Here is a 26,567-nt window from a genome sequence, read left to right on the forward strand (position 1 = left end):
CATTTCTTCGTGGGAGGGATTGCAGCCTCCTGATTAAATACTGCATGAGGGCAAATTTTTATTACCAAGATCTACTACAAAAGTATGGAACTTATTTTTTTTAAATATGTTTAAAAGTACTCTGTACATTCTAAAGTGCGAACATACAAACTAACATTTATATGTTTGTGTCATACATTGTGTTTGGAAACTAACACTCCAAGTCACTGAGCAAAAAAATACAAGAAAGTGGTTCTTTTACCTTTGCTTCTATTATAGTCCTACAAATCAGTCAATTATTAATAAACAGCAGTTGCTAAGCCGGCAGGACTTCTTGCTCACACGTTTAACTGAAATAATCTGTATGCTTTCCCTGATCCATCTGTGACTAAGCTATAGAGAACGACACACCAGTTTTGACTTTGTTCTTGATACATCAGAAAAGTAACAAGTTGACAATCTAGTCAATGGTCAGTGGGACAAGAACTCATAGGAGGCTAGTGCTCTAATACCTTATTATATTTAATTTAAATAAATAAGCCTATCTTCCTCTGCCCGGTTGATTATAAGCTCCTGAAGAGCACGAATCTTCCCTGAGTCATATCCTGCATCACCACACCTAGCACAGCGACCGGCAGAGAATAAACATAAGTCATCGGTGAGTTAACCGATGAGTAAACACACTGTAAACAAGAACGCTTCACGTGCCTGTGCGGCTTCCACAGGATGGATGTACACCAGCGTATGCTCAGGACCATCCACGGACGTGTAGGAGGCGCCATCTGCCGCATACACCACCTGCTGGGGTGGACGGACCTGGTCATCGGTGTAGACAATCTGAGCCACAGTCCCAGCGTCAGGAACAAAGTGCACCTGGGGCAGAAAGCGGCAAGTATGTAGCGAGTGTCCTTGTAGAACAAAAGCAATCTCACGAAGATACAAGGCTGACCAAGCACAGTCCATGACTGCATTTCTACAATATCCCCAATGAAAGAAGGAGAACTGATACACCTAGTCTTCTACACCGTTAGAGACTGGGAGACAGGATCCGAGGACCTCGTCGCTGATTTACTACTTAGTATTAGGCGACTGAAATAAATTCCTCTTTGCCTCAAATGTCCAATGCAGACATCTCTTTTAGGGAGTCATGAGGGGGCAGTCAGCTGATTCTGGAAATGTAACTGAAGATTCCTGGTTGACAGCAGTACCAAAATATAAAATACAAATTAGTCTGCAATGTAAAACAATGTCAACTCAAAAGCCAATTGCCCTCAACATGTCATAAATATTCTGCTTTATTACTAATAGTGCCTTTCGGCAGATACATTAAAACAAGGTCACTTTCTTTCCTACGTGTTTTTTTCACACTCCAGGGCTGTACTGGAGGCATGTCAGTAACCGTAGGCTGAGTCAATGAATGTTGCAGGACTCTTCCTTGTCAGCAAGGTAGAGACACAGAAAATTCTAATCAAGTCCTTTTAAGGGGTTTTGGAAAACTATTTCAGTTGTCACCAGGGTAAATAATTTTCTACCTACCAAGAACTAAAGCAGAAACTGAATTCTGTAAAATGCTTTCTGGATAGTCAGCTTTGGGGGTTTGAATTCTTGAAGGCTAGAGCTTGGCACACAGCCTGATACCTGGTATTGAAGGTACGGAAGCAGATGGTCAAAGGACACATTTGGGAGAGAAATAATTTATGTGCTGATACTGAAGTTAGGTTGGAATCTTTACTCTTATGCTATCTTGGCTTTGGACCTAACTTTTTTTTTTATTTCAGTTTTCTCCAGCAGAGAGTAGTAGATTCCAAAGACGATATGAGCATATTTAATCCCCAGAAAGAAACCTGGAGACCAAATGTAATCAAACAGAAATAAAATGAAAATAAAATAAACTTCCACTTCTATACTAAGTGATTAATTCAACTCCTACACAAATTTGTTTTGTCCATGAAGGTACAGTTTGTATATTGCAAGAATTCGACTTCTAACAATTGGCACAGTTTTAAGTGCCGCAAGATAATTTTGTGACTTTAGGTTTGTTCATTAACATCAAAACTCGGTCTCCAGTATTTTGCTAAATCAGAGTTCCTGGCTAGGAAAAGAAACAACCAGGAATAGGGAGGGCAAAGGGGTGTTGGGAGGGAGAGGGAGAGATGAGGGGTGTTGAGCTCTGCCGTTCACTGTCTGGTTACCTACAAAATGGTGACCCTGTTTTTTGAATGGACTATGTTTTCGTTCATAAACAAAGTATACCAAAATACGTAACTACATGAAAGTCGTCTTCAAAATGGTTTCTAGGAGAATCAGAACAGCATTCTCATTCTACTGGAAGTGTCACTAGAACATTTTTTTATAAGTATTCAGACTCAGACTTTAACTCATACTAAAAGATTAATTTTATTTGTTGTAATATTTGCTATATTACTTAAATAAATGTGTATATTTAAGTGTTTCAGTGTTAACTTCCTAATTTTGATAATAGTACTAAGGTTATGTAAGTTAATGAAAAACTAAATTAAAATTGCGTATTTATTCCAATGCTTAAAAATTTATACTTTGGCCACACATGGCTCCCTATGACTGCTGACTGTTCCCAAAATTCAAATCCACACCAAGAAAGCAGACATTCGCCTTCGCTAACAATAGTCAAAAGAACACGCAGCTGGTTGTGTTCGCAGTCCAAAAGGCAGTGACCACCCACGACAGCAGCATTTGAATAAGGGACTGGCTCCAGAGTGGCTGACTCAGTGCGACAACTTTCCGTTAGACCTTTACATTCTGAATTTGAAAGAAAAGAAAAAGCCACTCTATAGACATACCTCGTACTTCATTACACACGAAGAATCAAAACCCTATACTAGGTAACAGGAAAGAAACACTACAGTTGGAGGCTTTCAGGACCAAGAACATAAAATAAAACGGGGCAGTGAAACAAAGGATGACAGCAAGTTGCGGAAATGGCAGAGAAGTCTACAGGTGGTCGCAGAGCCCTTGTAAATCATCGTGACCCACCCTGATAGAGCACTCAAAGTGCCGACACACTCCCTACTCCTCCCGTGCACGCCCTGCTCATCCGCGCCCTCCCAGCTACTACAGAGAAGCTGCTATTTCTTTGGCTGTCAGCAAGCTGTACCCAACTGCAAAGCTACCAACACCAAGCTGGGAAGACCGCTCTTCACCTGTGCAGCGTTCTCTTCGTGTTCTGCGGATGTGGACCACACGTGGGAGCTTTCATCTTTGGAATCCATCGTTCCCCCTGCTGGACAGCTCCACGTCCAGGGCACCTAGAGCAGCACCGGCCAGAGGACAGTCATCTGTCCACCACGTGCGTGCTCATGAAGGACAGAAAGACCTCTCTGCAATGTGCCTGAAAAAAAGAGAGGACGGGAACCAAGTTCTTTAAATAGATGAATACATTTTAATAAATTACAGTTTCAACCACAAAGAGAGAGAAAAAAAAAAGCTTTGTAAAAGGTAATACATCTGGACAAAAAGGTCGAAATGGAGAAATTATTTGTAATGATAATACAGTGTATTGCATGCTTGCTATGTTCTAGACACTCCTCAGGTAGGTGTGACCCTCACTAAAAATACTGAAGGTCTGGGGCGCCTGGCGGACTCAGTGCGTAGAGCATGGGACTCTTGATCTCAGGGTTGTGAGTTCGAGCCCCATGTTGGGGTAAATAAATGTATGAATAAATACTGAAGGTCAAAAACATGGGATAAAATAGAAAAAAAAATGCTGCAGGTGTATCTGTGAGTTCTACTGATGAGGAGAACGAGGCTCCCAGCTGGTAAATGCAGGTAAGTGATGGGTTCACACCCAAGCCTGACCCCGGCACAGCCCAGCTCAGCTATCCCCTGCACACTTGCTTAGACACCGACTTCCTATACCGCCTACTCGAAATGAACAGCAGAATAATAAAAGTCACAAAACAAGGGGGAAATGGCAGGCAGAGGAGACTGAATTTTCTGGGCCACAATCTGGTGAATACGAATGCAGACTCTGTTTCCCATTGGGTTAACGCAGGATCGATTAATGAACAAATCACAAGCCTTCGTAAACATCAACCTGCATTACGTCTACACCTTGAAACCTTATTCTTTTCCAAAACAGGTGTTTTAAGGAAATCAATCTTCCCTTCTGATGATGATAAAACATGGACATGTTAAGAGTCATGTGAGATTTGCTGTTTAATAGGGCAGCCACGCCTGCTAGACCTCCTCCCGCCATCCCACTAAAGCAGCGTGCATAAGCTGGAAAGGTAAAACTGCTCAGAACACCACTCCACCAAAGGTAGGGAAGACCACTGGCCCAGATCCAGTCAGATTCCCCATTATTAATGGAAAGAAGCCAAAAAGCACACTCTTAGACTGCACATGCTCCAATCTCTGAACCAGAATAAGACTCAAAGAAGAAGGAAAGGAAAGACTGAAGGGGCGCCTGGGTGGGCGCAGGCCGTTAAGCCACTCACTCTTGGTTTCAGCTCAGGTCGTGATCTCAGGGCTGTGGGATCAAGCCCCGCATTGGGCTTGGTGCTGAGGGCAGAGTCTGCTTGGGATTCTCCCTCCCCTCTCCCTCTGCCTCTTCCCCCTCTCTAAAATAAATAAACAAAATCTTTAATAAAAAAAGAAAAGACTGGAACATCCAATGTCTGGGCCTTACTCTGGAATATAGGAACTGCCACATCACAACTGCCTGGAAGACTCCCCTGAGCCACTGAGAAGCCTGCTTCACCTCAGAATTGTCATCCTGACCCCACCCAAAACCGCCCCCACACACATTCACTTCGCATACACCCTACTCTTCTCTGTAACAGAGGGTGCTGGCAACAAAGCCCACGTCTACCAACAGGTGCATGTGTAAACAAAGAGGTATGGGGGAACTTTCTGGATAAACGGAAATGTTCTATCTCTTGTATCTAGACTGGGGTTGCGGTCTACGTGGGGAATACATGTATCAAAAGTCATCAACCTATTCAAACAAAATATGTGTCAATTAGGGGCACCTGGGGGGGCTCAGTCTGTTGAGCAGCAGGCTCTTGATTTCCACTCGGGTTGTGATCTCAGGGTCCTGGGATGCAGCCCCCTGTCGGGAACCCGTGCTCAATGGGGAGTGTTTGAGATCGTGTCTCTCCCTCTCCTTCTGTCCCTCCCCTCACTTGTGTGCTCTCATACACGCGTGCTCTAAAATAAATAACTCTCTTAACAAGTATTTAATTAATTATGTGTAAATTATGCCCTAATGAAGTTGATTATTTTTTTTAAAAGCATACCTTCCTTACATAAGAGTACTATTTAAGCATGTATAATATTCAGGGCGAGCTGTATAGTATGTGAATTATACATCACCAAAGCTATTTTTTTTAATTTTTTTTAGAGGAACAAATATATTAAGAAATCTAGGAGTAAATGGCACCAAAAATATCAAGATCTACATGAAGAAAACTACAAAACTGTACAACAGGACATAAAAGGCTCAATATTACAAAATCACAAAATGTTCCATGTAGGAAGCAGGTTTTCTTATTTTGAAATAGTTTGACAGAGTAGTTACAAAATGGTAGAAATAATGCCTGTATTTCTTCAGATTTACCAAATGTTAGCATTCTACATGTTTACTTTATTATTCTCTTCTCTTTCTCTCTCTCTCCCTCTTTAGCTATTTGAGAGTAAGTTGCAGACACATGCTCCTTTATTACTAAATTCTTCAGTACCTATTTCCTAAAAACAGGACTTTTTCTCACGGTACTACACTACCAAAACCAGAAAGTTACAATGAAACAGTGCTATTACCTACTTTACAGACCTTATTTGTATTTTGCCAATTGTCTAATTAATGTCCTTCATAGAGAAAGAAATCACTTTCTTTCTGGCCTTGGTCCCAACTGGCATTTTACACAGTGCATCCAGTTGTCGTGTCCCTCCATCCCCTCCGATCTGGAACAGTCTCCTCGTCTTTCTTGACCATGACCTTGGCATTTTTTAAATACACAGGCCATTTATTTTCAGACTGTTCCTCAATTTGAATCTGTCTGATATTTCTTCATGGTTAGATTCAGGATATGTATTTTTAGCAGGAATACCACGAAAGAGATGTCGTAGCCTTCCTATATAGGAATTTGAGATTGTTTTTTCAACTTGGTTCATTGATTGCATAAATACTCAAGTACACACTAAGCCTGGTACTGGGATGGGACAAGGACCAAGGCAGGCTTATCCCACACACTCAGGAAACATACGCGGCCCCGAGTACCTTTCTATATTTGTTTTCATTTCTAGGAAGGTGCTTATTATTTCAAATTCAAATTCAAAAGGCATAAAAAGGTATGGACAATCTCCCTATCTGGAATCCTTGAACCGCCATTCAGAAGCAACCTATATTTATCAATTTCTTGTCTCCCCGTCCACAGATATGTTATGCATGTACACACAAAAATACAGGGGCATGTGGCTGGCTCAACTGGTAGAGCACATGACTCTTGATCCTTGAGTGATGAATTCAAGCCCCACGCTGGGCATAGAACTTGCATGCATGCTTACATGCATAATACATATATAAATACTCTGTCTCTCCCACCACAAATGGCAGCATACTACTGATTCTATACAAAGTAACAACTCTTTTAAGCCATGCTTATTCTACAAAACACCATAGCTTCTACATTGTTCCATATCTATACATCATTGCCTCATTCTCTATCACAGCTGCATCATTTCATTGTATAAATATATCCTAATTTATTTAATCTCCTGTGGATAAAGACTTAGGTTATTTCTAGTCTTTCACTATTACAAGCAACACTGTGATGAATTAACTTGGAGGCTGTTTTACATTTGTTAGCATCCTGAATTCTTTTGAAGTCTCTAAGGGAAGATGTCAAATCACTTATAGTGGCTGTCTGACTGGTAAGTCATTATTAGTTCTCAAACTCCAACAGTGGCACCCACCTCCCTGTGCCTAGTGCACGAGGGCACAGGGGACGCACAGGGAGAAGTGCTCTGATCTCCAGAGAAGCAGCAGTCAGTCCAAAGCACAGTGGTTAAGAGCTTGGGCTCTGGGGGGCGCCTGTGGCTCAGATGATTAAGCGTCTGCATTCAGCTTAGGTCATGATCTCCAGGTCTTGGGATCAAGCTCCATGTCAGGCTCCCAGCTCAGCGGAGGAGAGTCTGCTTCTCCCTTACCCTCTGTCCCTCCCCTTGCTTGTGCTCTCTCCCTCTCTCTCAAATGAATAAATAAAATATAAAATCTTAAAAAAAAAAAAAAAAGAGCTCAGGCTCTGGACCTGGATTTGGGTAGCAATTCTGAAACGTAACTGATCTCACACAAAACACAGATGTTCTCTAAATTCTTGTTCCTTCTGTAGAAAATGGGGATCATAAGGTTATTAAGAAAATGACATGAAATAATGCATGTGAAGTGCTTAGTACAATGCCTGTTACATAACAAACACTCACATATTAGCTTTTTAAAAAAGGTATTCAATCACATTGCATTTTTCTGTCAAACTGGCTCTCCATCTCAACTGTCAGTTCCTACAGGCCAAGGAATGTGTGTCTTCACAAGAGTAACCCTAGATCTGGCATGTGGCAGGCACTCGATAATTTGTATGGAGTGTTTAAAAAGCTATCATAGGGACGTCTGGGTGGCTCGGTCAGTTAAGGGTCTGCCTTCAGCTCAGGTCATGAGCCCAGGGTCCTGGGATCAAATCCTGCATCAGGCTCCCTGATCTCAGGGAGTTTGTTTCTCCCTCTGCCCCTCCTCCTACTCATTCTGTCAAGCTCTCTCTCTCAAATAAATAAATAAAATCTTTACTCAAAAAAAAAGAGAGAGAGAGAGAAGAAGAAGCAGAAGAAGCAGCAGCTATCACAGTATGCCATGGGAAAAGAGGACACCTAATCCCAACTAGATGCTCAGGGATGACCTCCAAGAAGAGGACCCCTGAAGGAAGGTAGGAGCAAGTAAGCAGAAACGGGAAGGAACGGGACATTTACCCCAGACTGAAATACCCTGTTCCTAATCTTTCCCAAATAAGGAAGCAGACATTACATCTGGCATAAAATACCAGTAAACTGTATAAGACAAGGATAAAGAGGAGAAAAAAGGAAAAAACTACTTAGCAGATGTGGAACAAAACAACAGAATGGTTAATCTACACATAGGAAAGTTTGCAAGTAACAGTTAGCAATAAGGATATGAAATACTGCCCAGTCGCAGTTCTCAATAATTTTAGAATACCATTAGCAAATAAAGAAACCCAAGATGGTGAAAACTCTTTAATTGAGAAAGTGTGTGGAATCCAGAACAGTACTACAGAATATCCACGTGGTAGTTCTTGCTCTTCAAGATATAGTTATAAAACCTATTGAGTTTCTCTCCCTATGAAACTACTTAAAACACCAGTGTGACATTCTGCAATTATTTATTATTTAATAAATTGCTCAAGAAAACTCAAGTCTAAGGGCCACCTGGCTAGTTCAGTCAGTAGAGAATGTGACTCTTGATCTCGGGGTTGTGGCTTTGAGCCCCACAATGAGTACAGAAATTACTTAAAAATAAAATCTTAAAAAAAAAAAATTACTGGGGTGCCTGGGTAGCACAGTAGGTTAAGACTCTGACTCCTGGTTTCTGTTCAGGACCTGATCTCAGGCTCATGAGATGGAGCCCCTCATCGGGCTCCACACTCAGCGGGGAGTCTGCTCTCTCCCTCTCCCTCTACCCTCACCCCCACTTGTTCTCTCCCTCTAAAATAAATAAATCTTTTTTTAAAAAAACTAAATACTAGACATGACTCCACTACTAAATAAAGTCACTTATTTAAAAAGATTTTTATTTCTTTATTTTTAGAGAGAGAAAGAGAGCAAGCACAAGTGGGAGGGGCAGAGGAAGAGGGAGAGAGAATCCCAAGCAGACTCCACACTGAGCTCGATTTCACAACCCTGAGATCTCCACCTGAGCTGAAACCAAGAGTCGGACGCTTAACCAACTGTGCCACCCAGGTGCTCCTAAATAAATCACTTTATATCCTCCAGCATCAGTGTCCCCATTGTAAAATAAGAGTGTGAAGTGGTGGGCGCCTTGGTGACTCAGTCAGTTCAGCTTCCATCTTTTGATTTGGGCTCAGGTCATGAGCTCAGGGTTGTGAGATCGAGCCCTGCATCCAGCTCCTGCCGAGTTTGCTTGAGATTCTCTCCCTTTCTCTCCCTCCCCACTCTGTCCCTCTCTGCTTGTTCTCTCTGTCTCAAAAAAATAAATTAAATCTTTAAAAAAAAAAAAGAGCGTGAAGTGGTTTCTAAAGTCTAGTCCTGCCTTAAGCTTAGAGGAGAAGCAGCAGAGAGCAGGAGAAAATCTACAGAATCTCAGTTGAACATTCTGGCTCCCAGACTGGCTCAACTGCTCATTAGTATGTAACTTTGGCCAAATCACTTATTCTCTGAGTCCTCAATATCATCATATGGAAAATGGAGACAGTAATTACCTCCTAGAGTTACTGTGAGGGTTACAAGATGTACGGAAAAATTCTAGGCACAAGATTAGCACGAAGTAGTGCTCAAATATGTCAACTTTTCTATTTACAGATGAGCTATCAGAGCTTCAGAATTTTCAAAAACATTTCATATTTTTTAAAACCTCGCAATTGAGCAAATATAAATGTCCTGTACACAAACTTCCTTTCTAGTAAGGCTTATCAGATTGGCTTCCTTTTTTATTTATTTTTAACTGCACAGTTCATGGAGTCCTGTTGACCTTGATTTACAGGACCTGGGGAGGAAGAGTCCAGGAACTACCTCGGTGCTGTCCAACAGGCTGGTGCTGACAGACTCTCTTAGCTAGGGATAGACGCCCTTCCACTCCTCTTCTAAGACCTGAAAGAGCTGAACCACAAACTACACCTTGCCTAGAAAATGGTCATCCATCTTCCCTGCTTTTACCCCTTGTCCAAAATGTTATGGACTTCATTGCTAGGAAGAGAAGGACATGATTGCATTTCTATCTTCTCTTTAAGGGCTTTAATCAACAAATATTTATTAAGCACTTAGTATATGCCAGGTACTGTTCTAGATCCTTAAAAAAAAAATCAGTGTTATCAAAAACAACAAAACAAAAAGATCCTTGCTTCCTTGAAGCTTCTAGTCTATTTTTTCTTGAATAATGTCATTGGAAGTATGAGCTTTAGAATCAGACAAGTCTGGGTTCTACTCTGACAAATCTACCATGTGCTCAGTAGCTATGCTGTTAGTAAGCTACACACTGACCCCCAGTCTCCTTGTCTGAAAATCCAAATTATCTGCCCAGCATGGATGTTGTTGGAATTAACAATCTGTATTTTGTCAAGCCTATAATGCACTTTTTTTCCGCATTTTCACATTTCCGAACTAGGGATCTATTTTACAACTGTGGTGTCCCGTGGTCGCTATCTTCAAGGTGTCAGTCAGGATGTGGATGCCACCGCCTGCTTGGGTGTGACCTTGTGTGCGACCTTGCTCATAGCCATTTATTAGTTCCATCCTCGCTTTGCTGAGTCATGTGTGTTGTCAACACTGGACACCCTGAGTCTAACTGCCATTTTAAATGTCTTCAAAGAGATTACGCTATAATTTGGCATTAAAACTGAAAGGCATGGGAACAGCAGTTGAGCATAAATCTGATTAGGGAAGCAAATATCCGTCACTGGGAAAATAACCTTAACAACCGAAGGCCTATCGGATCTGGGTATGGAAGACAGTGATAGGGATGAAGCTGCAATATACCCTATCATTCCTGAGATATGTGGAGAGACTAGCCTGCCGAGTGAAAAAACACCCAGGATCAAAACTCCCAGAATAGATACTAGCTGCTTGGAGGAGATTCCTGGAGACAGCAGTGTGACCTCTTTTAAGAGACACTGTATCACCAACAGTCTTTTTTTTTTTTTTAAGATTTCATTTACTTACTTGAGACAGAGACAGAGAGAACGCACGCGCGTGCACGAGTGGTGGGGAGGGGTGGAGGGAGAGGGAGAAGGAGACTCCCCACTGAGCAAGGAGCCCAATGTGGGGCTGGATCCCAAGACCCTGAGATCATGACCTGGGCCTAAGACCAACTGAGCCACCCAGGCGCCCCAAGAAACACTGCATCACCAACACTCCTGATGGCACAGAGATACGTCAATGACTCTGAGTCAAAAGTGATTCTGAAGAGTCAGACTTGGAAAGTGATCAAATTTGGGGAATACCTTAATCGATTTATTTCACTTACATTTTCCCTTTTATGTGTGCATAGAGTGATGTGATAAAAATCTATGTCTAAATAAATCTAAAAGAGCTCTTTCAATAAGTATATAATAAAAATTCTAAGTGGCAAAAGCACTTGTATCAGAGCTTAACTGGCAAGGCCTTTTCTTTTGTAACAATACATAAAGCAATTATGCATCTTACCACTGACATCTCAGATTCAATAAAACATGGTAACACTTGGGATCACATAGTGTAATGATGAACATTCAAGAAATGGCAGAAATTTTTTTCAGACTTTGTGAACATCAGATACATAAAAAGGTGAGTAAAAACCCTGTTCCTGCAGAACTCGCAGTCTGGCTGGGGAGATGGACAGCCCACTTCCCAGGCCACTCCAGATGACACTTGCATGAGAAGAGTGACAGGGCTAGAGAGGAAGGGGAAGGAAGAAGGGAAGATAAATGCCGGCTTTTCCAGCCAGTTCACTAATAGGTTGGCTCTAGATAGGACAATGGAGTGCCCTAATGAGCCCAGCCTCCCCAAACGCCTGCCCTCCTCTTAGTTCCTAGAGTTCCCATCCCGCCACCGGCCCCTGAGCCATACCCCTCATCATCCACCAGCCTGGTTTCCACCACTACTGGGCCCACAGTGCGGAACGAAGCCACTCCTCTAAAACCACCCAGGATTTAAAGTTGAGAAGCTCTCACTCCATCACCCGCACGGAGAGATAGAAGACAAGGCCCAGATCTGCCTTCAAAGGTAGATGCACACCCGAGATAACAGGTTGAGCTATAAATACAATTTGACTTTAAAATGCTGTTATAGGGGTGCATGGGTGGCTCAGTCGGTTAAGTGTCTGCCTTTGGCTCAGGTCATGATCTCAAGGTCCTGGGATCAAACCCCATGTCTGGCTCCCCACTCGGAGAGTCTGCTTCACCATTTCCCTCTGCCCCTCACCCCACCAATGGTCTCTCTCTCTCTCAAATAAATAAAATCTTTAAAAAAAATTATAGGGAATACAATTCTATGACATGGAATAATAGAATTTCAGAACAAGAAGAGAAATTCCAGGCCCATGGAACATATTTGAGAACATATTTGAGAACAAATATGTGTGGAAGACAGCCCCGGAGATCAATGTTCTTTGCTGAGTACCATTAATTATTAATATATTTGTTAATATCACAGAATAATGATAGCTGATATTTGTGAAGTACTTACCATGTGCTAGGCATGTTCTAAGTACTTTAATATGCCCTGATTCATGTCATCCCCACAATAACCTATGAAGTAGGTACGTTATTACCTCCACTGTACGGGTGACGGACTGAGAAAGAGAGAGGCTGAGGGACTTGTCCGGGGAACTGAGCTGGTAAGAGCTAGTCAGTAAGTAGCAAAGCTGCAATCCGAGACTCGGCAATGTGGCCATTGAGGCCATGCGTTTGGCCACTCTTCACACTGCTTCTCATCCCGTAGACTAAGAATGCTTCCCCTGTGTTGATCCCAGCACAAATAACTCCATTATAAGAGCTACATAAAAATCACGCCCAACCTCACTCTATAATTTTTTCAAAAACTATCAAATTAAGCAGAGCTAAATATTCCCAAGTCCCCCCCCCCTTTTTTTTTTTTTTGCCATTTGTTCATTTGCCACCTCGTAGCGCGGGCTAAGATGACTGGCAGCAATAGCTACAAAGGGTTAATGAAACTTCAGGCAGTAAACACTCAAAGGCAAGAAAAGTCCATCCTTCATTTTTATTTAAATGGAAGAATACCTTGGTGCAGCTGTAGAACACTATTTTTGGGGGGGAAAGATAGTTTGAGAACCCCTCATCTGGAGCAACTTCTATTTTATACATGGCAAACTCACAACCCAGAGAGATAAAGCAAATCATTTCCAGTTACACAGCAAATAAAGACAGCACAGAAGTGAGGACCTGAGACTTGCCAGTGCTCGCACCCCTCCGCCACACTGGGCTGACAGCCCAAAGGATTTAGATGATGCTTTAAGCAGAGATTTCTTACATTGCCTAAAGCTGTTTGCCTTAGCTTTCCTTTTTTTCCTTTAAGCTTATTGTCCTTGACTTCCCAGCTAAACCATCCCAGGAAAGATGAGTACAAGACAGAAAGCAATTTAGGCATGGATTACATTCCAAACACTGAGAATTTAAATTGGTGGATAACGCTTTGTAGAGTCCCTTTAAAGTTATGTTACACACTATATTTTGATTCCCTAGATAATAAAAAAGTTTATTTACTAATACTTTAATTGAAATAAAATAAATTTAGCTGAAATAAAAACCTAAGGAACCATCTGTTACGATGTCAGAGGTCAGTGATTAAACAAAGCTAGAAAACAAAACTAAATGTATTAAGGGAAATTGGTTACCTCTTTATATAATAACTTCATCAAACTGCTTTTCAGTTCTATATCTATAATCTGTAGCTATAATTCAATTCTACATATCTTTTCAGTTCTTAATCTGTAATTAAGATTATTTTTTTTAAAATCATGGTACTTGAAAAAAAATACAGATTTAAACAGTATTAGATAAAAGGTAAATAAAGACTCCTGTGACTATATAAGACAATGAAAAAGGGCTTTGGCTGCCTCCATTTTGACCTTAACCTTTCTAGTTGGGTTCTCCTTTTCAGCAGGTCTCTCAGCTCAGGCAGAAGACCCTGTTGGCAGGGGCGCCTGGGTGGCTCAGCCGTTAAGTGTCTGCCTTCAGCTCAGGGCGTGATCCTGGCATTCCAGGATCGAGCCCCATATCAGGCTCCTCCGCTAGAAGCCTGCTTCTTCCTCTCCCACTCCCCCTGCTTGTGTTCCCTCTCTTGCTGGCTGTCTCTCTTTCTGTCAAATAAATAAATAAAATCTTTAAAAAAAAAAAAAAAAGAAGACGACGACCCTGTTGGCAAAACTACCTTCTCAAGCAATAAGGGCTGCCCTAAGCCAGCAAGACCCCATGGGACTGACCCCAAAATAATGATTGACCTGACCTTCACTGCCCACCTACGCTTACCCACCCACCTTTGCCCCACATGTTCTTTACATAAACCTGAACTATTTTCAGAACTTTGGAGACAGTCTTTGAGATGCTAGTCTGCCGTCTTCCCCGTGTTGGCCTCACTGAAATAAATTCCTTTCTTGTTTCTTCATCACTTGCTTCTCTGCCTTTGGATTTTGTCAGAAGCCAGCCGCCGAACCCATCTGTTTGCAACCCCTGGAGCCAGGTGCTCTTACACACTTTGCACTGGCTACAGTGAGACTTCTGGATATAGCACTTCGAAACATTTAGAGCTTGGTGGGACAAGCATTTTACATGTGTAACTTGACCTTGAACTACAACACCCCTCTGCCTTTGGGATGGGGAGCCGCATTCAGTGCAGTGAAATGGGTCAGGGCCCACAAGCTGGAGCCATACGAGTGGGTTCCAATCCTGGCTCCACCCTTCACCAACGGTTGACCTTGTACAAATTACCTAACCTCTCTGTGGCTCAACGTCATCCCGTGCAACATGGAAACGGGAATAGGATCTACTTCACAGAGGTATAAAGAGGATTAAGTGAGTTAATATTTGCAAAATGCTTAGAACACTGGAATATGGTAAACACCTTAGAAGTTAAAAAAAAAAGGGGCGCCTGGGTGGCTCAGTCGTTAAGCGTCTGCCTTCGGCTCAGGGCGTGATCCCAGGGTCCTTGGATCGAGCCCCGCATTGGGTTCCCTGCTCTGCTGGGAGCCTACTTCTTCCTCTCCCTCTGCCCCTGCTTGTGTTCCCTCTCTCACTGGCCGCCTCTCTCTCTCTGTCAAATAAATCAATAAAATCTTTTTTTTTTTTTTTTTTGCTTTAAAGAGCTTTTAATAATGTGGAAAATGCACTTTACAGATAAGAAAAAAAAAAGCAAGATACAATGTAGATACAATATATGCATGTAGTTCTACCACAACCATATAAACCATGTATAGTGATAACACTGAAATAGGTGCAACACTCTGATGAACTTAGGCATTTTTTCTACCGTATTACTCTTTCCTGTAGCCTTTTCTTACGTGTATCACTTTCTTTTTTTTTATTTTAGTGTTTTTTTATTATATTATGTTAGTCACCATACAGTACATCCCCGGTTTCTGATGTAAACTTCGATGACTCATTAGTTGTGTATAACACCCAGTGCACCATGCAATACGTGCCCTCCTTACTACCCATCACCGGTCTATCCCATTCCTCCACCCCCCTCCCCTCTGAAGCCCTCAGTTTGTTTCTCAGAGTCCATAGTCTCTCATGCTTCATTCCCCCTTCTGATTACCCCCCTTTCTTTATCCCTTTCTTCCCCTACCTATCTTCCTAGTAATCAATAAAATCTTTAAAAAAAAAAAAAGTCAATTAAAAAAAAAAAGAAATAATAATTAGGGTGAATTTTGAGCCATAAATTTAAAATGGTACAACAAGAAGAAATTAACTAGGGGAAAGACAGAAGGGAATAAGAAAGGCCAGAAAAAAAGAAAAGAGGAAAGCAACGAGGAAACAGAAGAAGATCAGAGTATTCCAGAAGAGAACAGTAAGACTGGGAGGAAAGGAGGCAGGAGGACAAAGGAATAAACAGAGTGGAGGTAAAGAGAAGTCTAAGAAAGAAATAACTGAACCACAAAGTAGGCAGGGGAGTGGGACAGAGAAGGGAGAGAAAAAAGTCAGGGAGAAAAAAAAGAATCTGATTGTTCTGAGGTAACAGGATAAGAATTAGAAGTGAAAGCAGGAGATGATTCCCCTGATAAAGATTTCCTGAGGTAAAAGAAACTCAACAGTTACAGTGGAGGCTGGGGGAGGAGACACCTGGTAGGTTCCACCATTCTCGAGACTGCTAAGGACAGTGGCCTTTTGAGAACAAATGGGATCCTGATAACGTGCCCAGAACACTGCTCTAAAACTGCCTTCGATGCCATCAACAAATGAAAAGATAAACACAATGCGGTCTACACAACGAATGAAATATTACTCAGCTTTAAAAAGGACGGAAATTCTGACAGATGCTGCAAGGTGGCTGGACCTTAAAAACATAACGCTAGGGGCGCCTGGGTGGCACAGCGGTTAAGCGTCTGCCTTCGGCTCAGGGCGTGATCCCGGCGTTGTGGGATCGAGCCCCACGTCAGGCTCCTCTGCTATGAGCCTGCTTCTTCCTCTCTCACTCCCCCTGCTTGTGTTCCCCCTCTCGCTGGCTGTCTCTATCTCTGTCAAATAAATAAAAAAAAATCTTAAAAAAAAAAAAAAACATAACGCTAAATGAAATAAGCCCGGCACAAAAGGACACAAATTGTAGGCCCCCCCTTACATGAGGTACCGAGAGTAACCCCACACATAGACACAGAAAGTAGAAGACAGGTTCCCAGGCCCCGGGCGGGTCATTCTTTAATAAGGAAAGTACCTGTTTGGAATGATGAAAAAGTTCTGAAAATCAATAATGGTGATGGTTGTACAACACTGTGAATGTACTTCGTGCTACTAATGGTACGCTTAAAAATGGTTAAATGGTAGACTTTATGTGATGTACATTTTACCACAAAAACAAATAAAAATAAAAATATGCCGTCGATGAGTGCAGTAGACAGAGGCCGTCACGGGGGCCCTCTTCCATCCAGACCATGCAGAAGCCCCAGGTCACTCCGGGCCCCTCCTCCTCCCATTCAAGATGAACCCTGCCCTCCACCGGGGCCTGCCTCTGCCCAGCCAGACTGAACCACCACCGGCAATCGCTCCCAGCTCAGGCCAAAGGGGCTGACCTCCGACTCACCCCTTTCTGGAATTCCTGACAGCCAATCAGCTATTCTCCCCTCGTGGCAGGGCAGCGTGAGCAGCACCTACCACAGGGTCTGGTACACCGCAAGGGAACAATAAATAGCAGAGATTGCTCTTTTTTTTTTTTTTTTTTTTGAAAGATGTTAGTATTTATTTATTTGAGATTTGAGAGCACGTGAGAACAGGAGCAGGAGGAGGAGGCAGAAGGAGAGGGAGAAGCAGACTCCCTGCTGAACAGGCTCGATCCCAGGGACAAGGGAGCAGAAGGCCAGCGAAGGCCACTCCACAACCTCTCCCCCCTTCCCCCTACTCCTGGGTGGGATCTGTGACATTCCTCCGGGAAACTTCTACCTATCTTAACGTTAGTGCTTTGCTAGAGGGAAAACAGCCTTAGTTGATAATAGCCAGGCCTCCAGGATCCTGAGGGTCTTCTTTAGCATATGAAAGTCCCTTTGGACTCTCTTTGTCCTTCCCGCCCCAACCCCATAGTATATAATCAGTCACTCCTCAAAAGCCCAGCGCAGCTTCTCTTTCTGCCCATGGATCCTGTCCCCACACTTTAATAAAATCACCTTTCTGCACCGAAGACATCTTAAGAATTCTTTCTCGGCCGTCCGCACCTGATCTCACCACCATTCGGAAACCGCGTCACCAGGACCCTGAGATCATGACCTGAGCCGAAGACAGACGCTTAACCGACGGAGCCATCCAGGCGTCCCAGCAGTGACTGCTCTTCTTGCCAACGTCCTCTCAGACCTCAGTTTCATTCTAACCACTTCTTTGGTACAAATACCTCCCCGACATGAGGGACCTGCAAGGCTTTCTTTTTAGGGAGAGCAGGGTGGCCGGGTCAGCAGGTACAGAGGAAGACCCTTGTCCAGTTCACTTTCCTGTTAAGGCCCAGTCAGTACAAGCCACTCTGTGGACCTATCTCAACTGTTCCAATTTTCCCCACCTCCTAATTTCCTAGCTCACAAACTCCCAGGCTCGGGTTCTGGATTTATTTCTTGGATCTCTGACTCCTGACCCAATTCATTTTGAGTTTTACACCATACTTTTCAATGCAGGGCTTGGGAAACTCCCTATCCCACCAGCCAGCCAAGCATCTACCGTTACTCACAACCCTCTGGTTCCGGCATTGTGCCCCTTGGGCGTGGCCAAGGGACGACAGAGTGCACAGGGCCAATCACGGGGACAGGATATGTGGAGAGCTAACGCGTGTTGAGTACCTTCCGTGTGCTAGTTACTGGCCTAAGCAATTAACACTTACCAATTTGTTCATTAACTTAATGTCACACCAACCCAATGAAGTTGTTTAAAACCTATCTTTGGGGCGCCTGGGTGGCTCAGTCGGTTAAGCGTCTGACTCTTGATTTCAGCTCAGGTCATGATCTCAGAGTTGTGATTGAGCCCCGTGTGGAGCTTGCTTGAGATTCTCTCTCTCCCTCTCCTTCTGCCCCTGCCCCCATTCACACTCGCTCTCTTTCTCTCAAGATAAATAAATAAAATCATTAAAGCCTGTATCCTCACAATTCAGAAAACAATATACTGAATCATAAAGGAGTGCTCTGAACAGCTGCTAACCACTGCATGACTGAGATGTAATACTAAATTTGAAAGCTACAAAATTAGGCCAAGTGAAATGAAAACAAAGGGCTTCTATTATGCTCACGCATTTGGAATGGCAAGCAGAAATTTTAGATTTAACTGATTTCTGGACGAAACAGTTTTAGAACTCAGAAGGAAAGACAAAAAACTACTGGACTCAGCTCTTAAAGATGAACAGGAACTGGCGGCGGAAGTAGCAATGGATGAAGAACAAAATTCTAGAAATTTCAGTGCAAATTCCCCATTCTTGCTGAAAAGAGGAAGCCTAAATGATCTGTCACATGAGTTTCTCAATTTTAAAAATTCACAACAAATTGTTAACACTGAGAAAAACTGGAAGTGAGGCGTTTAAAATAACAATACTATAACCTTGCCTCGCGAGGTGTCCCAAGTGCCCTGACAGATACTGTTGCTTTGCTCTTCATCTCAGCCCGGATGAGGCTAAGGGAACATGGCGCTCCACTTCACAGAGCAGTGAATGACAGAGAGAGCTGCCCTAACCTGCCCAGTCGTGGGTCCGCCCAGCCTGAACTCCCTTCATTCGCCAGCGCTGGGCCCCATCCTCTTGTCCCCCTCTGCCCCCAGCTAACGAGCTACTGGAAACCTGCAAGTGAGGGTGGAGTCATGGGATGAAAATATTGTTTTTAATTCCACGAGGAAGTAAAAGAAACACAATTTTAATTAGGGAAAATATGCCTAAGGAACTAAAGGTTTCTGAGAGAGTAAATGACCAGGGAAACCAGACTTTCATAAAAGCTTTCAACAAATTTAAAAAATAAGAACAATAAGCCTTTGACTAGGTTCCAAATGTAAAAAGTGTTTTTCATCAAGCTGTTATGGATTCAGAATATTTCCATATAAACAGAGAGGTCTGAGTGTAAAGATAAAAAGTGAGAAAGTGATAACAATAGGGTCCTCCAGGTATTTCTACTGATACCGTTCACAGTTAACATTTGTTATAACAGTGAAGCAAATAATGAAATGCTCAGGATTGCAGAAAACTCCCCCCGATAAAACATTATTTGTTTTATTGACTGATAGGTTGATTTTTAAGTAGGATCCACACCCAACATGGGGCTTGAACTCACAACCCTGAGATCAAGAGTCACATGCCCTATCGACTAAGCCGGCCAGGCACCTCTCCAGATAAAATTTTATGCCATTGGAAAAAAACTTCAGAAAAAACTTAAAAAGCTGGGTAAGTGAGCAGACAATGGCAGAAAAATTTCATAGTAAGGAGCACTTTTAATATTAGGGGACTGATGTGTTACAGACTAAAAACTACTGTGGTATATATCCTAAAGAAATTTTCCTAATTCATTGCTGGCCATCATCAAAGACAATACTATGTAACCAGAAGAGAACTGAACTAAGGTTTAAAAAAAAAAAAAGAAAAATATTAGAAAAGAGGATGACAAAAACAATCAAGGAATGAAGTGGCTGAAACAGATGTGAAATGGTCCCCTTGGCCTTCTTGTCCCTCTCCATTTATATGTCCCTTTGTCCTCCTACTCCCCATACAGAAATCTTCCCACCAGGCACCGAGTCCTCCTCCTTCCTCAAAGAAAAGAAAAACCTGGACTAAGACGCTTGTTAGGGGTCTTAGCCGGACAATTCCACATTAAAATCCTTGAGAGTTCAAAAGGAACCACCGCTCAGTGTGAGTTCTAAAGAATGATAAACCTTGATGTTTGCCTTTTCCTTTTTACAAAGAGTAGCTGGTTGGCTGGTAAAATCTGAAGGCAATTTCAAAGAGAATCTGTCAGGAGTCCTCTATTCTCCTCTCACAAGATTTTAGGTGGAAACCTCAAAGCGGCACAGTGTATCACAGGCCTACGGAAAAGAGCACACAAATCATTAGCATCTGACTTGAGGGACGGTCACAGAGCAAACGTGGTGGATCAAAGCACGGAACACCACCGGTGCCTGAAAGCCTCAAGGCGTCCTCTCCCACAGGTAGCCACCATCTTCCTCCACGATCCACCTATCCTCTGGCAGGCTGCAGAAGGGCAGGGCACTCAGTCCATGGAGCTGACTCCAGGCTGGTCTGCTGTCTGTGAAACTCTCAGATTGGGTCTGCTCCTAGGTCCGACCTCCCAGAAGTTACAACAGAGACTTTGAGGTGTTTCCTAGGGAGCTTCTTCCTTGGTGGGCCCTGAATTCAGTTTTTGTCTCCCCAGCACTGTGAGACTACCAAAATCCCCACTCTTCTATTCAGTTGCTTTTTGCTTGTTACCCACTTGACCAGCACAGCTTAGCCCCGAATGCCTCAAGAGGAAAACCAGGACTAATCTCAGGCTCACCTCTCTGTGTCTTCTTTGCCTCTGGGATGTTGGCGCTCCTATTCTGACTGTAGTCTTTTTTTTTTTTTTTTAAGATTTTATTTATTTGTTTGACAGAGAGACAGCCAGCGAGAGAGGGAACACAAGCAGGGGGAGTGGGAGAGGAAGAAGCAGGCTCCCAGCATAGGAGCCTGATTCGGGGCTCGATCCCAAGATCACGCCCTGAGCCAAAGGCAGACGCTTAACGACTGTGCCACCCAGGCACTCCTGCCTTTGTAGTCCTTCAACTCGGATCTCTAGGTCTTCGGTCCCAAGAGATTGCTTAAAGCTCTGCAGGCTTCTCTGCCTCTCAGACCTCTCAGTTTTTGTTTAGGCCCTGATAAGGAAAGCAGGTCTGGCGAGACGAGGTGCAAGGTACTCGGCTAAGTCAAAGACGCTACTCACAAACGACTGCATATCGAATGACTTCACTTACATGAAACCTGCAGAATGGCACATGAACACAAACAGGAAGCAGAACAGAGATGGGAATTAAGACAAAAGGTGTGGAGTTTCTTCTGGGGGTTATGAAAATTTTCTACAACTGACTGTGGTGACTGCGGAACTCAATAAAATATACTAAAGCTCTTTAAATGAGTGAATTATATGGTATATGAATGATAACTCAACAAAGCCATTTTTTAAAAAAAGAAAAAAGTGGACATTTAAATCAATGCAGAACGTCTAGGAAGCAATTTGGCATAAGTACCAAGAACTTTACACGTGTGTATGTGTATATATATATAATTTATATTATATTATTACATAATTATGGTGTGTGTGTGTGTGTGTGTATAGATAGATAGATAGATATACCCTATGTATATATAAACAGTTTGAGAAAATTCTAGACTCAAGAGGAATTGAGGAATGCTCAGGGCCTCGTAACTGAGAGAGAAAAGTCTCGAACAAGATGAGCCTGTAAAAGACTTCAAGCTAAAGAATCACAATTCCCAAAGTTCATGAACTGGTTTTATAAGAATCACCTAGGAAGGCAGGCAAAAAGACAAATTCCAGAGCCTTACCCCTAAGTTTTTTTTTGTTTTGTTTTGTTTTTCAGTAAGCTCTATATTCAACATAGGGCTTGAACTCATGGCCCCGAGATCCAGGGTCGAATGCTCTACAGACTGAGCCAGCCAGGAACCCCCCAGAGAATTCTGATTCAATCAGTCGCAGAGGCAGAGAGGAAGAGCAGGCATCTTTGTTTTTAAACATCCCCAGGTGGTGCTCCCTTCCGCAGCATAGGCACTAACATTGGAAAGATACAGAGAAGATGGCCAGGCCCTGCACAAGGACAACAGGCATTCTTATTTTAAAAAAATAATCAATAAGTATCCCCAAGTGATTCTGATGTCAGTCAGATCTGGCTAACTCTTGGACAGCAAGGAAAGAAAAATCTTTTATCATGGCAATAACACTTTTTGGAAAACCATTCTAGAAGTAATATGAGAGACTGATTATAATGAGGCCGAGACCTGCCTTTAATAAGCAAGGATCAGAGCTCAGAATCCTTACCGAGACTTAGTGATATAAATAGACATTCATACACAAACTTTCAGTGCTCAAAATCATCACCTTAAAAAAAAAAGACTTTATTACTAAACAAAAACTTAGCAAGAATCCTGACACCTTTGCTCAAAATATACAACTTACCAGCCTCCCTCATATGTTTGTGGTATTTATGTCAGAATTCTGAAAAGGCTGAGGTGATTGTTAATTAAGGTGGTCTTCCTTGCCAACCACATCACTCTCATGAGTATGTGATTTTCCAGCTTCCCTCGCCACATGTTAACAAGCAACGCTGTTCCACCCCTCATGAGGAATATTTGAAATATACTCTGTATGTAAATATGGATTTATGAGGCACATTTGAAGACTGAAAGATTGATACAAATGACTCATCAAGTAACACTGAGTGCCCCTGTGTTTCAACTCCGGATGATGGATTTACATAGCTGTAAGCACATTACCCTAGCTCCCTTTCTGAACGGTGGCCTTGTTTCACAAGACGACTGGCCTGGGTACAAACACTAGCTGTGGCCCCTGGCACACCTGCACACAGAAAGCTATCTGGCCCAAATATCTCAAGCTCTTTTGTTGAATTAGCAATTGCAGTAACTAAGTAGGAGACTGGCAGGTGGGTGTTCTGGAGCCCTGAAAGCCTTTCTTACAGATGGTTCTGGGTGGCAGCTATGACTCAACAATCGACAATTCCAAGTTGTTAGCATGAAATACTGGATAATGTAAAGGGGTGTACCCTTAAGCACGAAGCTGTTTCTTTAAATTCCAGTGCTTTAATGTTTTAACTGGAAAAAAAAAGAATTTAATATTAAAATAGGTTACAGGAAATTATTGTAGAACCCAACTTTTCCTTACTTAACACTATGTGTTTAATACAAGAGAAAACAGCGTAACTACCTGTTCATGCTACCTCAACTCCCGAAACATTACGCAGCCTTTTGTTCAAACAGGCTGAGCCACTGCGCTGACTCAGGACTAAGAAGCAAATTGATACTAGTTTGAAGTAATGTGTTTTATATCCAATTCGTTTCCTCCGCGAACAGGTTAATGAGGGTCTCGCCTGCTGTTCATTTCCAAGTTCTCATTCCTCAATCTCAAATCCCCTGTTCGCAAATTTAAATATAAAACACAGAATGGTCAAAGACAAGTGTTTGATGAACAAGATGGTGAGCCCAGACAGATGACATAATGAGGCATTTATTGCCTTCATAAAAACTCTATACTGGCATATAATTAAGACTTAAAATCTAAATTCAACCTTCTTCAAATTTCAACTTCCTCCCTCTTAATAAAATGAACAATAGGAGGCCAGCGCCCACTGGTCTAGTATTCAGAATTGTCTTCTGCAAGCCAGGACATTTCTTAAAGTACAGAGCAGCGTAAAAATATTGAATGTGAAGGCAAATAAAAGGTTCTTTATCTTGACAACTGAAATAACATCACCTGTCTTAGCTAACTCACAGGCCTACTGTTAAGACAGAGTGGGATGTTTGTTATAATAAGACTACAATGGCACAGAGTGTATTACAAATGTTAATAACTATTTAAATTATGATCACCGCAGGCTAAGCACTAGATCATGAAGATATCTTATCCAGAAAAGTCTTACTTCCGATTAAAAGGTGTTTTAATACATTTCCATTATTAAACAATTGATTTGGGAATAAGCAAGGGTTCTCTCAACTGACATATTACACTAGAAAATATGTAGATTTCAAATTAAAATGGATAGAATTTTAAAACTCTGTGATTAGCATTTTCTTCCATAAAGAGAGACAAAACAGTGGCATTGAGTTCCTGTTTAGAAGTCTCAACCACATCTACTCTGCAAACACTTAGCTGAACCATTTCATTCAGATGCAGACTATAACATGTTGGATTCATTTGCAAATCCAGTGAAGTGGTTAAGGGAGACCACAATATTAGAATCCCTTAATGGATGCAGTTTTTTATTTTAAAACTCAGCATAATCATAGTCCATTTCAATGAAAATGTATACTGTGGAAATCCAATGTTACTTAAGTAAACACCAGTGGAATAGTAATAATTATAGCTATTGCCATTTACTCAGCATCTATCACAAGCCGGCCATTGTGAGATGGACTTTAAATACTCGATTTCAATCTTCACAACAACCAAAGATTTGTACTTGTCCAAGGTCATAATGCCCATAAGTGGGATTTGAACCCTGATCCCTTTTACTACGGAGGCTGATCACTTCCCGGTCTGCTGCACAGCTTTCTCTTAGGCAAAACTGCCAGAACTCAAGCGAGGCTTGGATCTGCTCCTGTCGCCTTGGCCTCCCACCAGATGAAGCGATCACTAGGCTAGGCTTGCTCCCAAAGGAACCTCACCAAACCCACAGAGAGATTCACATGGGCAAATTAGTCTATAGCCAGATTAGGTGAGGTAACTACAAAGCTAGAGTGAAGAGTATCCATTATAAAAATCAAACGATAATTTTTAAAAACACACTAATATTCATTAAATGCCCACCCTGTGCCCAGCATTGTTTTAGGAACTGAAGAACAGACTGGATTAAAGATTTGTATTAAAATTTTCAGCAGAGAGGGAAAATGTAAATAACATGAATTCACTGCTGTACCGAAACAAAATCTACCTGTGTGTACAGAACAGACTGTGGCAGCCCTCAAATATTAACTGAGTCAACTCATATCAGGAAAATGAATTACTCCAAATATCTTTTCTGCTTATCTCATGTATATGCATTTCTCTAGCAGGGGACTTTCTGGGCTTCAGAGTCTGCATATCTTTGACTTTCTAGATCATTCCAAACTGCTTTCCAAAGTAGTCATACCAAGTTATATTCCTATTAGCCAGGCATGAATGTTCCTATTGCTCAACAGCATCAGGATTTGGGATTGCCAACTGGAATTTAGGTATACAGAAATATGGCACTGTGGTTGGGATTTGCATTTCCTTGATTATTAACAAAGTTGAACACCTTATTATGCTTTTATTAGAAACATGGATATCTCCTTTTCTGAAGTGCCTGTTCAAGATTTTTGCTCGTTATTCTATGAGTGCAGGTAATAACTGATTTAAGATTCTATATCTAAGACCTATACTGAGGTCATGAATATATTCTCCTATATTAACTTCTAAAAGCTTTATCATTCTGTCTTTCATCTGCCATGCCTCCTGGATCATAAATTAAGTGTCTAAATACATGTGAATCTATTTCTGTTCTCCTCATGGTGTTCTATTGATCAATTAGTCTATCCTGGTGCCAATACCACACTGTCTTAATTATGACAGCTCTTCTTGATCTCCAGGAGAGATGTTTTTCCAATTTATTTTTTCTTTTTCAAGAGTCTCTTGCCTTTTCTTGGGCATTAACAAAAAGTTTAGTATCAGCTTGTCTATTTTTTTTAATTTGCGGGGATTACATTAACTCTGTTAAGTCTGTTTCCAAAGAATTAACACCTTGCAATAACAAATCTTCCAATCCTTGAACCAGTGTATCTTCTTTGTTTATTCAGGTTTCACTTCAAGTCACTCAATAAAGTCTTAGAACTTTTTCTGTGAAGGTCCTTTATACATATTTTGTTAGATTTCAAATACATCTCCAACAGTTTTTTTTTCAAAGATTTTATTTTATTTTATTTTTTTTAAGATTTTATTTATTTGACAGAGAGAGGGACAGCCAGCGAGAGAGGGAACACAAGCAGGGGGAGTGGGAGAAGAAGAAGCAGGCTCCCAGCGGAGCGGGAGCCCGATGCAGGGCTTGATTCCAGGACTCTGGGATCACGCCCTGAGCCGAAGGCAGATGCTTAACGACTGAGCCACCCAGGCGTCCCCAAAGATTTTATTTTTAAGCAATCTCTACACCCAATGTGGTACTCAAACCCACAACCCCAAGATCGAGTCACATGCTCTACCAACTGAGCCAGCCAGGTGTCCCATATTGCCTACAGTTTACAAGTGGTGAAAAACCATGGATCTGAAAAAAGATATGATTGTTTCTAATTTTTTTTATTTTTAAGTAATCTCTACAACATGGGGCTCAAACCCACAACCCTGAGATCAACAGTCACATGCTCCATCGACTGAGGCAGCCAGGTTCCCCAAAAAGATACTATATTTTTAAATGATGTATAAAAAGATA

The 26,567-nt window shown here is 42.0% G+C and overlaps 1 protein-coding gene and 1 non-coding gene across 2 annotated transcripts in view; one reads left to right on the plus strand and one right to left on the minus strand.

The window, feature by feature from the left end:
* The window catches only part of PRDM10 (PR/SET domain 10), a 94,025-nt gene that overhangs the window by 58,279 nt on the left and 9,179 nt on the right, over positions 1-26,567 (minus strand). Inside the window, exons 2-3 of the mRNA XM_026505397.4 lie at positions 3,159-3,346; positions 688-852 (exon numbers count right to left, since the gene is read on the minus strand). Of these exons, the coding sequence (XP_026361182.1) occupies positions 688-852; positions 3,159-3,227 (234 nt within the window). The 5' untranslated portion in view covers positions 3,228-3,346. The remainder of the gene's footprint in view (positions 1-687; positions 853-3,158; positions 3,347-26,567) is intronic.
* Positions 22,142-22,246, plus strand: LOC113260233 (U6 spliceosomal RNA). Its single transcript, XR_003317869.1, has one exon. It is a non-coding gene; the product is annotated as a U6 spliceosomal RNA (small nuclear RNA).

This window comes from Ursus arctos, unplaced genomic scaffold (assembly GCF_023065955.2).
Source record: "Ursus arctos isolate Adak ecotype North America unplaced genomic scaffold, UrsArc2.0 scaffold_22, whole genome shotgun sequence".
NCBI lineage: Eukaryota > Metazoa > Chordata > Mammalia > Carnivora > Ursidae > Ursus > Ursus arctos.